General features: G+C 37.9%; 1 protein-coding gene across 1 annotated transcript in view; it reads right to left on the bottom strand.

Moving 5' to 3' along the window:
* MALRD1 (MAM and LDL receptor class A domain containing 1) overlaps positions 1–14,216 on the bottom strand; it is an 800,662-nt gene that overhangs the window by 340,841 nt on the left and 445,605 nt on the right. Inside the window, 2 exon segments of the mRNA XM_039216734.1 lie at positions 6,682–6,839; positions 8,396–8,641. Of these exon segments, the coding sequence (XP_039072665.1) occupies positions 6,682–6,839; positions 8,396–8,641 (404 nt within the window).

Genomic DNA, 14,216 nt, shown 5'->3' with positions numbered 1-14,216 from the left:
ATTTTATTCCCATCTTCTAGTATTTCATCCATCACTTCTAGACACAAAGAATCCATTTGTTCCAGATACATCACTTTAGTGAAAATTAGTTCTCCTGTGACTGTAAGCAAGAAATGTAGAAGTATAATATATACAATATGTAAAATTGTATTGTTCTTTACTAAATGCTTCCTAAAAAATAGCTTTGCTTTGCTGGGGTTCCCCTAAATATGTGCCTTTATTACAGGAGTAATTTAAGAATCAAGTATTTCCATGCTAGGAACTATTACTCATTTTGTTTTCCTAAAAAAAAGTATTCCATGATTTCATCCAATTTAAATGGATCTCATTGAAATAGAATCTGCATTTCATTATGAAAGCAGAACACTCATTAGTATTAGCAAAAAGCACTTGGGAATAGGGATGTGGGTAAAAACCCAAGTTTTGGATGTAAATGTACCTGGATTCAGACATCTCAGTCTGCCAGTGACCTGTTATGCAGCCATAGAAGGGTTAAGTTATTTCTATGACACCCCCTTGGTCAACCTTCAGTAAAATAGGGTTCACATTTTTTAACTCAGAGGATTGCACTATAAGAATTACATGAAATTGGGGTGCCTGGGTGGCTCAGTCCGTTAATCACCCTACTCTTGATTTCAGCTCAGGTCATGATCTCACCGTTTACAGGTTTGAGCCCTACTTCAGTTTCTGCGCTGACAGCTCAGAGCCTCTAAGATTTTCTCTCCCCCTGCCCTCTCCTTCTCTCTTTCTATCCCCCCCACTTCGAATAAAGAATAATTAAAAATTAAATTAAAAAAGAATTACATGAAATAGTATTAAGTGTTGATTTTCAACAACTGGTATACAGTTGGTGTTCAATGAATAATGTATCTATTCTGGTTGTGACATGTAAGCAATACTACCCTTTAAAATTATACTGTTAAATTACTGCTCAATGGTCGCATGTCTTTGGCATCTGATTGCATGTGTATATTTCAGAGTTAGATCACAAATTCTCCCGATCAGACTTTTTATTGAATTATACCTGACATACAAGGTTATATTAGTTTCAGATTTATAGTATAGTGATTCAATATTTTTCACATTGTGAAATGATCACCTCAAGGGGCCTAGTTACCATCTGTTAGTATACAAAATTATTACAATCTTCCTGACTGTATTCCCCATGCTGTGCATTTCATGCCCATGAGTTATTTATTCTACAACTGGAAGTTTGTACCTCTCAGTCCCCTTCACCTATTTCAACTGACGCTGACCACCTCCCCTCTGGTAGCCATCAGTTTGTTCTCCGTACCTATGAGTCAGGCTGTCTGTTTGGTGCTGTTTGCTTGCTTTTTTAGATTCTACACATAAGTGAAATCATATGGTACTTGTCCGTCTCTGACTTACTCACTTCTCATAATGCCCTCAAGGTTCACCCGTGTTGTCACAAATGGCAAGATTTCATTGTCTTTTTTGTTCATGGCTGAACAATATTCTGTGGTATAAATATATCACATCTTCTTTACCATTTACCTATCAATGGACACTTAGGTTACTTCCATGTCTTGGCTATTGTATAATGCTGCAATAAACACAGGGTGCCTATGTATTTTCCAAGTAGTGTTTTTGCTTTCTTTGTATAAAAAAACAGACGTGGAATTGCTGGATCATATAGTAGTTTTATTTTTAGTCTTTTGAGGAAAACTTTGCACTGTTTCCCACAGTGTCTGCACTGGTTTGCATTCCTACCAACAGTGCATGAGGGTTCCCACATCCTCATCAACACTTGTTATTTCTTGTTTTTGATTCTGACAGAGGTAAGGTTTGGTAAAGCTGCATATCGAAACGTCTGTTTTCTTTAATTCAGTTAAGCACCCTATATATTTTGATTGAAGAACAGTCCATTTCCATTTATGGTAACTATTGATAACTGTGTACTTACTGTCATCTTAGTAATTGTTTTTGGGCTGTTTTTGTGGATCATCTCTGTTCTTTTTTTGGTCTGTTCCTTATATTTTGTTTGTTTTCCTTATATTTAGATTCTTTTGTCTTTCATTTTTGTGTTCTCAACTATCAGACTTTTCTTTGTGGTTACTGTGAAATTCACGTATAATATCTTATGTATATAAGTCTCTTTTAAGTTGATAGTAAGTTAATTTTGAACATATTCCAAAGCTTTATATTTTCACTTCCCTCCCCTATGTTTTGTATATTTGATGACACATTTTACATCTTTTTAATTTATCTCTGAACTAATTATTACAGTTTTAATTAATTTTACTACTTTTCCTTTTATCCTTCATGCTTGTTTTATAAGTTGCTGATCCATTACTTTGATTACTTGTCTTTTCCAGTTAGATTTTTAACTTTCATGTTTTCTTTTTACTTTAGAAGATCCCCCTTTAACATTTCTTGCAGGCTCAGTTCGGTGGCGGTGAATTCTTTTAGCTTCTGCTTTCTGGAAAACTTTTAATCTCCTCTTCAATTCTGAATGATAACCTTGCCAGGTAGAGAATTCTTGGTTTGGAATTGTTCCCTTTCAGTACTTTGAATATAACTTGCCACACCCTTCTGGTCTATAAAGTGTCTGCTGAAAAACCTGCTGATAGCCTTATGAGGGGTCCCTTTTGTAACATATGGTGCTTTTATCTTGCTGCTTTTAATATCTTCTCTTTATTATGAATTGTTACCATTTTTAATTTTTAAATTTTTTTATTTTTTATTATTTATTGATTGATTTATTTATTTATTTTGCAGAGAAAGACCGACAGACTGCAGTTGGGGATGGGGCCGAGAGAGAGGGAGACACAGAACCCGAAGCAGGCTCCAGGCGCTGAGCTGTCAGCATACAGCCCAATGCAGGGCTCGAACCCACAAGCCATGAGAGCATGACCTTAGCTGAAGTCAGATGTTTAACTGACTGAGGCACCTAGTCACCCCTAATTTTTATTATTTTAATTATAATGTATCTTGGTGTGTTTCTCTTTGGGTTCATCCCATTTTAGAATTCTCTGGGCTTTCTGGACTTGGATATTTGTGTCCTTCCCCAAATTAGGAAAGTTTTCTGCCATTATTTCTTCAAGAATTTTCCTGGCTCTTTCTTTTTCTCTCCTCTTCCTGGGACTCCTAGAATTAAAATGCTATTCTGCTTGGTACTGTCTTGGAAGTCTCTGAAGGGGACATCCTGATTTTTTAAAATCCTTCCTTTCCTTTCATTTTTCTGTTGTGGTTGGGTGCTTTCCATTGCTTTGTTTCCAGTTCATGGATTCCTGCTTCTATTCCATCCGTTCTGCTGTTGCACCCCTCTAGCGTATTTCTCAGTTCACTTTTAAACTTCTGTTTGGTATTTTCTTATATTTTCTATCTGTTCATTGAGGTTCTTGCTGTGCTCATCCATTCTCCTCCCAAGATCAGTGAGCATCTTTATTGTCATTACTATGATTTCTTTATTAATGTGTTGCTTATCTCAGTTCCATTAAAGTCTTTCTCTGGGGATTGCCCTTGTTGTTTGCTTTGAGATTTATTCCTTTCTCTCCTCAGTTTGCCTCTCTTGGTTTCTCTATCTGCATTAGGTGCAGTGGCTCCATCCCTCAGTATTGAAAGAGTGGTCTTGTGTGGGCATTGTACAATGTGAGCCAGAAGCACAATCTCCCCACAATCTCCCACTCTATGGCCCCACTCTATGGGTATCTGCCATATGGACTGTGTGTGCCTGCCGGCAATGACACCGCATGGTTGCTGCACAGGGAGGTGAGGGCTCATGTCACTTACCCATCCCAGTTCTGCACAGGGTGGGAAGGGCTCAGAGAACCCCTCTGATCTAGCCGTAACTTGGCTGCTGCATGGGGAGGATGGGCTCCTGACCCTCCCCTGGTCTTTTTTTCAGCTCCAATATTGGACTGGGTGGCTAGAACACGGGGTGCTCTGTCAGTCTGGTTACGTGGGGGGAGGGCAGAACATGCCCTCCATGTGTTAGCAGGCTAGAGGGAGGGCACCAAAAATGGCAGCCATTGGCTCCATCCCCAGGAACTTAGGATTAGTTGCAAAAATGGCTTGCACCAGCACTTCCATCCCTGGATAAAGTCCTTACAGGTTCCTGCCTCTCTCCTTTAAAATCAGTAAGGGGTTTCCCTTGCCAGGTACTTTTCAATCTGTTTCTTTTGTGCTAGATCTTAAGGTGGGTGGGTTTCATATGAGCCCTTTAAGAGTGGAATATATGTTCCTATAGTTCTATGCTTCTCCTGGTCTTCATCCCCATTTATTTTTTAATCAGGCATTTTGGGGTACGGGGTTCATCTTTCTGGTGCTAGCCCTCAAGGTCAGGGTACCTGATATGGGGCACAATCCCTTTACTCCTTGTGGGAGAATTCCTAATTTGGGGAACTTTCCCAATTGTGGGGTCACTACATTTGGCATGGGTTCCCAGGGAGGCCATGTCTCTGTCTCTCCTGTCCTTCTCAAAGTGTCTCTTTTGTATTTCATTGCTAAGGTGCTAGTCATCTAGTTCTCAGGGTTTTTGTTTCTTTGCTAGTTTTTCAGAGAAAAATTATTACATATGTAGCTATAAGTTTGTTGTATCGATGTGAGGAGCTGAAGTCAGGGTTTTCCTATACTGCCATCTTGAACCATGCCCCCTTCCCAGACTAGAATTCACTGTCTTGCATGTTACACATAATCAGCTTTTTTTTTTTCCCAGAAGAATTGTCCCAAAAGGGGTGTCCTGAGCCTGGCAGTGGCTCTGGGAGGCCATCACTTTTTTCCCACAGCCCCTTCCCTGAAGAGATAAGAGGGACATAAAGACTAAAATCTCAAGGTCTTGCTCTCAAGGCTTTATGATCTGTCTGTTGAAACAGAAATGAATATCCAGTGAGAAAGAGGAATTTCAGGAGCTGTGAGGGATACTCTGAGAAAGACCAATCATGACGAGCAAAAGTGGTCAAGGAAAGTTTCATGAAAGGCTGAATCTCCCAGATTGTGTTGGGCTTGGTGTGGACACAAAAGAGGGAAAGACAGAAGGAGGCATTCCTGGGAATAGACAGGGGAGACTGAGCCAGAGGCAACACATGCATAAATTGAGACCATTTCAAAAGATGAGAAGTAAAGAAAGCAAGAAATAAAAGGCAGACTCTCTGCACCTCTTGTGTTTGCCATCTGGCCAGGATGCTTTCAAATTAACGAGCAGGTTAAAATCCACCAAGGCTCCACACAGAGAGTAGCCTAAGAAGTACTTTGTAATGATGATCAAAAATGTGTATCATATTAATTACCAAAATAAAATGACTGCCCTAAAATTCCTGAATATAAAATCAATATATGCTATGAAATATTTCTCTTTTGCAGTAAATGTCACTAAATAAGGATAAACATTTTTTTAAACAAGTGATTTGTTTAAATATGGTAGGATAGTTCCTTTAAAATGCTGTTAAATGTTTGTAAGACATTCCTCCATGGGACGAACTATAGGTGTTCAATCAAACTTGACAGCAAGATATAGCTCAAAATAGTCTATTTTTACATTTTATAGTAATATGAAGTTTGTTACTATGATATAAACAGATTAAAAGTGAATATGAGTGAAGCAAATAATAAAAGTCAAGCCCACAAAGTAGTATGGAGACTTTCACATGATAGACATCATGTAAACATTCAATGGAGAACCAGCAAAATATTCTAGTGAGAACTTTAAGCATTGTATTTAAGCTTCCCTATTTAAGTGTAAGAATAAATCACTGTGGTATTTGATGCATGTATTTTATTAGGCAGGCATTTCTGATTATAGGTGAACCCTAAATAATAAAGTTAACTTGGGTTTCAAATAAAACATGGACGATGCAGCCATTAGCCATTCAGACACAGGAGCCCTTTGGTATTCTAGGCAGGCATTTTCCATCAGCGCTAGGGCACTTCAGCAAAGCCCATGTGTGATAAAACAGCAATGGCCTCTAAAGCATGTTTTTAAAGTGAGCTTTCTCAGAATTCTAACTAGATTCTAGAAATGAGCAGACACACGCATACACACACGCACGCACACTCATCTCCCTTTTTGCCACTGTTTTAACTAGCCAAAGAATAAAGGTATATGAACCAAGCCTTATTAATATTAATATATACTTTGTTATTTTGCCCCCTGAGCACTGTCACTTTGTTATACTGAATTAAAGCCCTGACAGAAACATCCAATTAATCCTCACTAAGAAAATGCATTATTGTGTCAGTGTTAATAAGCGGCTCAGTGTAATCACACCTTGATCATGCTCCTGAGCAGTTCAGTCCTTTGCATGATGTGCTTAGAACCAAAACGTCTAATATCAGTTCCCTTAATGATGATTCATACAGGAGTTAAAATGGATAGTCACTCTCCTTTCAGATGTACAAATAATCTATTTTCTTTTACTGAGAAGGCTAGGGAAGGAAATGCCTAAACAGAAAGAAGAAATTTATGAGTCTCAGACTAAATGTTGTTATAAGAAGGGACTCTGGGATTCAGTCGTAACCACAGGGTGTGATGCTGAGTTCAAAGCTAGCTCCCATGCCCATTTATCAAACCCCACCGAGCATTTGAACCACAAGTGGAAGCCCCTCTGATAAAAGGAAGCTTCCTCTGGCCAAGTTAGCGGAACTGTGATAAAGTCCCTTTGGCCATGTGCTGCCTGTAGGAAGGCTCGCTACGCTCAGAGGCGGCACAGACGAATCTCCTACCTTAATGAGTATCTGAATGGCCCCGGTGGCTTTTGCAGACATGAAATACCAGAAGCTTATGGTGCAGGCAGCACTGGACTCCTGCCACACGGCACTCTTGAGGTGTGCTTCTTCACCCTGAAGGCCCACCGGGGTAGCTTCCAGTTACAGGAAGTGCCCTAGGAATAAGGACAGCATTCACATAGGACACAAATAAGCACGAGGGGATCATTCTAGCTTTTCCATCTTAGTTAGGGTTTTTAATTATATTTCATATGATATGAGCTGCCAAAGGCATTTCCATTGGAAACAGAAAGAAAATCTAATAGCCTTGCTCGTAGCTCACTGACAGAATAATTTCCAACTGTCTGTGCTTTTAGCAAAGTACTTCACAGTATGCAAAATAACTGATCTGACAGGAAATCCATGCCACTGAATCAACAAGATAGTTATACAAATGGTATAATGGACTCCTCAAACTATCGAGTTCTTGTAAAACAATGCAAAGTTACCACCTATGAAACATAAATAAAGGAATGTGATATACTCCCAAAACTTCAGTCATCTATTGAGTATGTAAATAAAATGCTAAGATTTTTAATATGTAATATGAAAGGTATATTTATACTTACCTATCTAATACTCAAAACATTTTATGTACATAGAGCTGAGTATTTGCAATGGGCACAGACTTTCCTTTCTCTGTTGTGGTCATTTGGCTTACATGGCTTTGTTTTATCAGAAACCTGTGGAATTTCCCCACGTAGACACCTTTTCTCTTATTCTGTAGCATCCAGGGATTCAGATCCTTTCTTTATTCTGCCAACATCCTTTGTCCTTTCATCAGTGAGTCTGAGACTTGACCTCATCTACCTAATGCAGAAACGAGGCATTCCCAACACTTCGGACATATGTGATCTTACGGTTACATCTGCATGGCACCTCTACAGCTTGCAAACTACTTTCCCTCCAAACGCGTCATCTCATTTCTCTAATTCCTGTTTTGTACACAGGGAATCCTTCATTCTCTCCATTTGCAGATGAGAATTTTGAAAAGCTGAAGAGCTACATGATGTGCTAATGATCAAAGGAGTGGCAGAATTCAGGGATACTAATTATAAGCGTGTCATTGAGGAAAGGTGCCATACATTGTTATCTATCTACAGTTATCAGAATCACATCAAAATTTGATTACTCTCTGTTATGTGTTGAATTGTGTCCCCCCAAAATGGCGAAGGCCTAAATCCAGTTTCTGTGAATATGACCTTGTTTGGAAATAGGGCCTTTGTGATTGACCAAATTAAAATGAAGTTATCAGGGTGAGGCCCTAATCCACACTAAGACTGTGTTGTAATGAAAAGGGTAAATATGGACACAGAGGCAGGCACAGAGGGAAGACGATGTAAAGACGCAGGAGAACATCACCTAAAAGCCAAGTAAAGTCCAAGACTACCACAAGCCAGGAGAGATGCATAGAACAGGTGATTCTCACAGCCCTCAAAAGGAAACAATTCTACTGATACCTTGATGTCAGACTTCTAGCTTCCAGAATGGTGAGACAATGTCTGTGGTTTCCATCTCTGGTACCCAGAGGTCAAATACACTCATGAATGTCTGACCTGCTTGCCATGGTACCACGGTAGGCTCTCTGGAGCTCTCCAGTTGCTGTCCGGGAAGATAATGAGATGCTCACTGCGAATATGATTAGGATTGCTATAATAGCCCAAAAACCTACCATTCTCGTTTCCAAGTGTGTGGTCTTTGAGAGGTCGTAGGCTTTGAGGAGAGCCAACCCCCAAAATCCAATCAAAGTTTTCAGCCAGGGAGTTTTGCCAGCCACACCAGCCTTTCTCAAAAGTGCAGGTGGTACCGCATTCATTTTCTTCAGTGTAATCTCCACAGTCATCTACAAAATTACAGCTTTGCTCTGGTTGGTAACATTTGCCATTCTGACATTCCCGATAGCCATGAGGGCAGGGACCTACAGAACAGAAAACAAATGAAGATGAGGAGACACTACTCACACATCACTGAGGTTAATAGCTAGTAAGAGTGTATTCACATTAACATATAAAGAAACATGGTGTTTTTAAGAGTTTGAGTTATCTGACCCCCATCTTTCTTTCCTAATCTCCTTCTGGGTTCTGGCCAATAGATCACTCACAAGAATTATTCAAAATGAAAAAAAAAATCAAGTATCATTTTATTGAGCTAGGAAAGTACCCCAAGCCTCCTAAAATAGATCATTTCCTGTAAGCTGAGTTCAAGAATATATATTAGATCTGAAAGCCAAAGTGAGGCTTTCCATTTTTTATCCTGAAACAAAATATTTAGGGTACTAACAGCTTATGTATTATGGTGTATTTGGAAGTAAATTCCATTATTTATCAGAAGCCAAATATCTACATGGTACTTCCTAAGAAGCAGGGGTATGAATATATAAGCAATATTCAACTTTCTAACAGACTTTTTCTCCAAAATACATAGATATCTGTCAATTGTTTCGAACTTTAGAAGCAATTCCCCAACAAAGTAATGTCAACACAAGGATTTTTTTCCAGAAAGCTTAAAATAAAAAGCAGTGTTTTTGAAGATCTGAGTTTGAACTCTTGTGTTGATACTTCTCAGCTATGAGACTTGGATCATACCTACACTTGATGAGTTTTAGTTTCCCTATCTAAAAAGAAAAAAGAAAAAGAAAATGAAAACCTACAGAAGTTAAATTAATTAAAGACACTATTGTTTATAACCCCAGTACCTGGAACAGTGCCTGGCCATGAGGAGAGGATCAGAAAATATTAGTCAAATAAATGAATGTGTGAAAAACAGTGCTTTGGAAATGACCAAGCAGTTCAATATGCACATTCAAGGCACTGTTAGTATCCTGCTCCAATATTACAACAGAGCATAACCATCAGTGTAATAATCTTTCAGTTGGAAAAGGTGTTCAAAGATCCAGCTTGGGATATCCACTTCCCAACTGCTCTATGACACTACAGTATCAGAAATTTTCTTCCTTGCTGCCCTCCCCATCTTGTAGGTAGAGAAGTTGATAATGCTGCTCTACTTCACTTCTCCATGGTAGCTTCCATGGCCTGGTGCTGTCTGGTGGTTGAGGATTGGTGTGGATGAGAGCTGGGAGGTGATTCGGGGATTTACTGGAAGGTGTTCTGGGAGCTGGAAACTCCTGCTGATAAACTCTCATAAAGAAGCTTTTATGTCCTGGGTCAGTCTCACATTCTAGAAAATAGGTGGCTAAGAGGGAAGAAGTGGGAGGAGATGGATGGGAGGCCATGTAGAAACCACTAGGGAGAAAACTGGTGTTCAGAAGGCTTCTAGCCATTTTGTGTGCTAAACTGTTTCTGGATTGTTTGTTCAAAATTGCCTAATTAAATGCTCTTTATACTTGCAAAGCCTTTGAAAATAAGTTTCAATCATGCATTCTGCCTCTAACAAAACTTTTTTATCCGGGTTAATTGCTAACATTTTCCTTTCTAGCAGTGTGGGATTAAACTATTTTTATTTTGGTGCCCAGTTCAGTTTTAGCAGATTGGGGGTAAGCAAAAGACCTTTAATGTTTCACTCACAAAGCTTGACTCTGAATCATAACATTAAAGCATTTGTGAGTTACACAAAAATTGAGATCACTTACATTAACCCTCATTTATAGATGAAAAATAAATGAGGATTATAGATTTTAAATGGCTTGATGATTTTGCAAGAGCAGAGGTGCAATTTGGACCCAGGTCTATTGTCTTCTGATCTATTTTTTAAATCTGTTGACTTGAATAGAAGATCAATGATACAAGTCAACTATCACAAGACAAACCCATCAAGGAACAAAAATGGCAGTGGAGACTACCAGACGCATTATTTCTCATGGGACTGTTGAGAATCTGTGAAATTACTAGATCATTTAGTTTTACACAAGTTGGCATTTGTATTGATTCTGTCAATTCCAATTTGGGGAGTAAGATCAAAACTGGTTCCTAAGATGCTTTTCTCCAAAGAGACCAAATCAAGCTAAAATTTAATTCTTTCAAGACAAACAAGAAAATAATTTGAACATGTTTCAAAATGGAAACACATAAAAGACCCCAATATGTTACACAATTAATATAGCTATTATCTTATAATCATCAAAATTAAGTACTTTTTACATTTCTAAAACATACATATAATAAAAACACAAAAATTCAAATACTGCATAAGATTAATTTTGAACAGAAAGCCCTTTTCATTGCTATTATGTGTTCTACCCATAAAACTAGAAAACTTTTTTTGTACTAAATGTCAAGGAAAATCATCAATTTATGTTATTTACTTATTTCCAAATTATTTTCCATGCCTGTTGTTTTGTCTAAAGAAACCAGCTACACAGAGATAGAGTGTATATCTTTAAGTGACTGTGATATGAAAGCTCTTACGCAATTGTTTAACTTTGATTTTTAGTAAAAATATATTATTTAAATTAGGCAGAAACCTTCTCAGTGGGCACTTTCTTTTTATAAAAAAGAACCAACTATAAAAGCCCAAAGCCTACAATGTATATAAATCTTAAAGATACCTGAAGCATTTCTAGTTGAGCAGCCTTCCTCAACTGTGTTTATGGCCACTCTATAACTCCAGTTACTACAAGTAACTGTAAGGGGCTCTGTGTAGTAGAGTCTGATTCTACTTGTTGATGTTTGACTTCATGGCTGACAGCTCCTCTCTGTGGTCCACATCGGGAAACACAGTCAGACAGCCCCAGCGCTCCCCCTATTGGCAGGAGGTACAAATCACGTATGCCCTTACCTGTGCCCAGAAATTCTCACCCCAGTCCCATCAATCATCATAAAACTCTAAGTCAGTTTTCTTTCCTCGCATTCTAAAACTACCTTTAGTCATGCTCGGAGCTACCCTGATGTCCCAGAAAGCCTCATTATGTGAGTAATAGACATTTTCAATCCTTTTAGTATTGTCGGTCTTAACATCTGAATCAAATTTCATTATAAATCTTCTTTAAATGATTTTGTATATTTTTGAGAGAAAGAAAGAGAGAGAGTGAGCAAGAACTAGTAGGGGAGGGCAGAGAGAAAGGGGGACATAGAATCCAAAATAGGCTCCAGGCTCCCATGTGTCAGCAAAGAGCCTGATGCTAGGCTCAAACTCACATGAACCATGAGATCATGACTTGAGTTGAAGTCGGAGGCTCAACTGACTAGGCCACCCAGGCACCCTTAGAGCTTAACCAAATTTTGAATAGATGTCCACCTTGTAACAGGAATGGGCCCAAGTTCTAAACACATACACATATATAGCATATAAGTTATGCTATATGTATGTGTGTGTGTGTGTGTATAAAACATATAACATATATATATAACATATATAACTTATATATAATACACACACACACATATATATAAAACATTTAATCTCAAAACTCATATACAATCTTTCACAATTACTATTTTCATCCAAGAACCATCATTTTATGGGAGCTTATTACAATGCTTTCCTTTCTGATCTTTGTGCCCTACCCTTGACTCCTATGGTCCATTAAACAAAAAAGAACCATGTGATATTTTAACATAATTGAATATCACTCTTCTGTCCCAAACTCTATTTAATTTCTATTCCTCACTAAAAGGAACCAGGTCCCCTTGGGATAATGGTCTATTTGAAGTTAAGAACAAAAAAGTTTCCAGATGAGCTGAGATTTTTTTTGTAGCAGAAAATAATAAAGTGCAAAATATATAAAACAAGGGATTTCAAACATTGGACATCAGGAAACACAGGACCATGACCCCTTAGAAAAATGAAAAAAAGACACATCCTATGATCACCCCCTAGAAATCTGCATGGAGACACATTCTAGACTTTAACTCCAAAGGGTCAGCCCATCAGAAAATGGAGTCACTCTGGTTTGAGGAGATAGAGTATGGGACAGCTAAAATTGTCAAGGCTTTGGTGGTGGAGGAAAGAGAGCTGTACAGAGAAGGATGTCCAGAGATTTGCTTGAGTCTTTGTTTGAATTTTAGTTTTTATATTTGTAGAATAAAATCCAAAAAGAGAGACAGAGAACTACTAACAGAATAATAACTAGGAGCTATAAGCTGAAAAAATTACCAGAGTCCCCAGAGGGCCACACATTTTTGAGTTTCTACCAGCCAGAGGGAGTGGAGTCCTTGGCAAATACACAGGACATACAGCAGAAATTCCAGAACGGTACATTTGAATATGGGGCAAAGTAACTCTTGAAGGAAGTAGACTCTAGACCATGGATTCGATTAGCAACCTGCAGTCTTGGGACCTAATCTGGCCTACCACCTGTTTAAGTAAATAATGTTTTATTGGGACTTAGCCATGGCCACTTGTTTACACATTATCTATGGTTACTTTCACACTGAAATGGCAGTGAAGTAGTTGCAATCAAGACCATATGGCCTGCAAAGCTGAACATATTTACTCTCTGAACATATTCTTTTAACCTCAACTTGTTTTTACACTAGATTACTTTAAAAAGAAGACTAAAGTTTCCTAAGTTCAATAAAAAAAGTTTGTGAAGAGGAAAGGGAGAAAGAGGTACAAACGTCCAGTTATTATTTTTTTAGGTTTTTAAAAAATGTCTATTTATTTTTGAGAGAGAGAGAGAGCAGGGGAGGGACAGAGTGAGAGGGAGATGGAGGATCCAAAGCAGGCTCTGCACCAACAGCACAGAGCCCAATGTGGGGGTTGAACTCACAAACCATGAGATCATGATCTGAGCTGAAGTCAGGTGCTTATCTGAGCCACCCATGTGCCCCCTAAACTTCCAGTTATAAAATTAATAAGTCACAGGGATGAAAAGTACAGCATAGGGAATATAATCAATAATATTATAATAAATTTATATGATGACAGATGGTAGCTACTGGTATCACGGTGAACATTTTGTAATGTATATAATCATTAAATCACTGTTTTGCACACATGAAACTAATATAGAATTGTATGTTTAACTCTACTTCAAAAGTATTAGAATTAAAAAATGCTGACTTCTGTTCTAAACCTGTCTTCAAAAAATTTTTTTAAATAAACCTCAAAGGTACCAAGCATAACTTAAGTACCTCTAAAACAAAGTTCAATTATTTTTAAGGGAATATACAAAGGCTTAACACTTAACAACAGAGAACCCACAATTCCAGCATCAAATTAAAGATTACTAGTCTGTGAAGCAGGAAAATCTGATCAATAACTGGGAGAAAAATTAGTCAATAAAAGCAAATATAGATACAACAGATGATGGAATTATCAGGCAAAGAAAGCAAAGCATAAATATGCTCAATACATTACTCTAACAATAATACAAAATGTACAGAAAGCTCTTATAGTAACAAATAATTTTTGCAAAATTATATGTTGTCAATATACAAAATCAATCACGTTTCTGTATGCTAGCAATAAACAAGTAGAATCCAAAATTTTTCAAAAGTCTTTTAAAAGAGGATTTCAAAACATGACAGGGATAAATTTTAAAAAAATAGATATGTGGCCTTTACATTGACAACTACAAAATATTGATAGAAAAG

Source organism: Hyaena hyaena, unplaced genomic scaffold (assembly GCF_003009895.1).
Source record: "Hyaena hyaena isolate Hyena2069 unplaced genomic scaffold, ASM300989v1 scaffold_656, whole genome shotgun sequence".
Taxonomy (NCBI): domain Eukaryota; kingdom Metazoa; phylum Chordata; class Mammalia; order Carnivora; family Hyaenidae; genus Hyaena; species Hyaena hyaena.
Note: the sequence above shows the minus strand (reverse complement) of the source record. Positions and strands in the feature narration are given on the sequence as shown.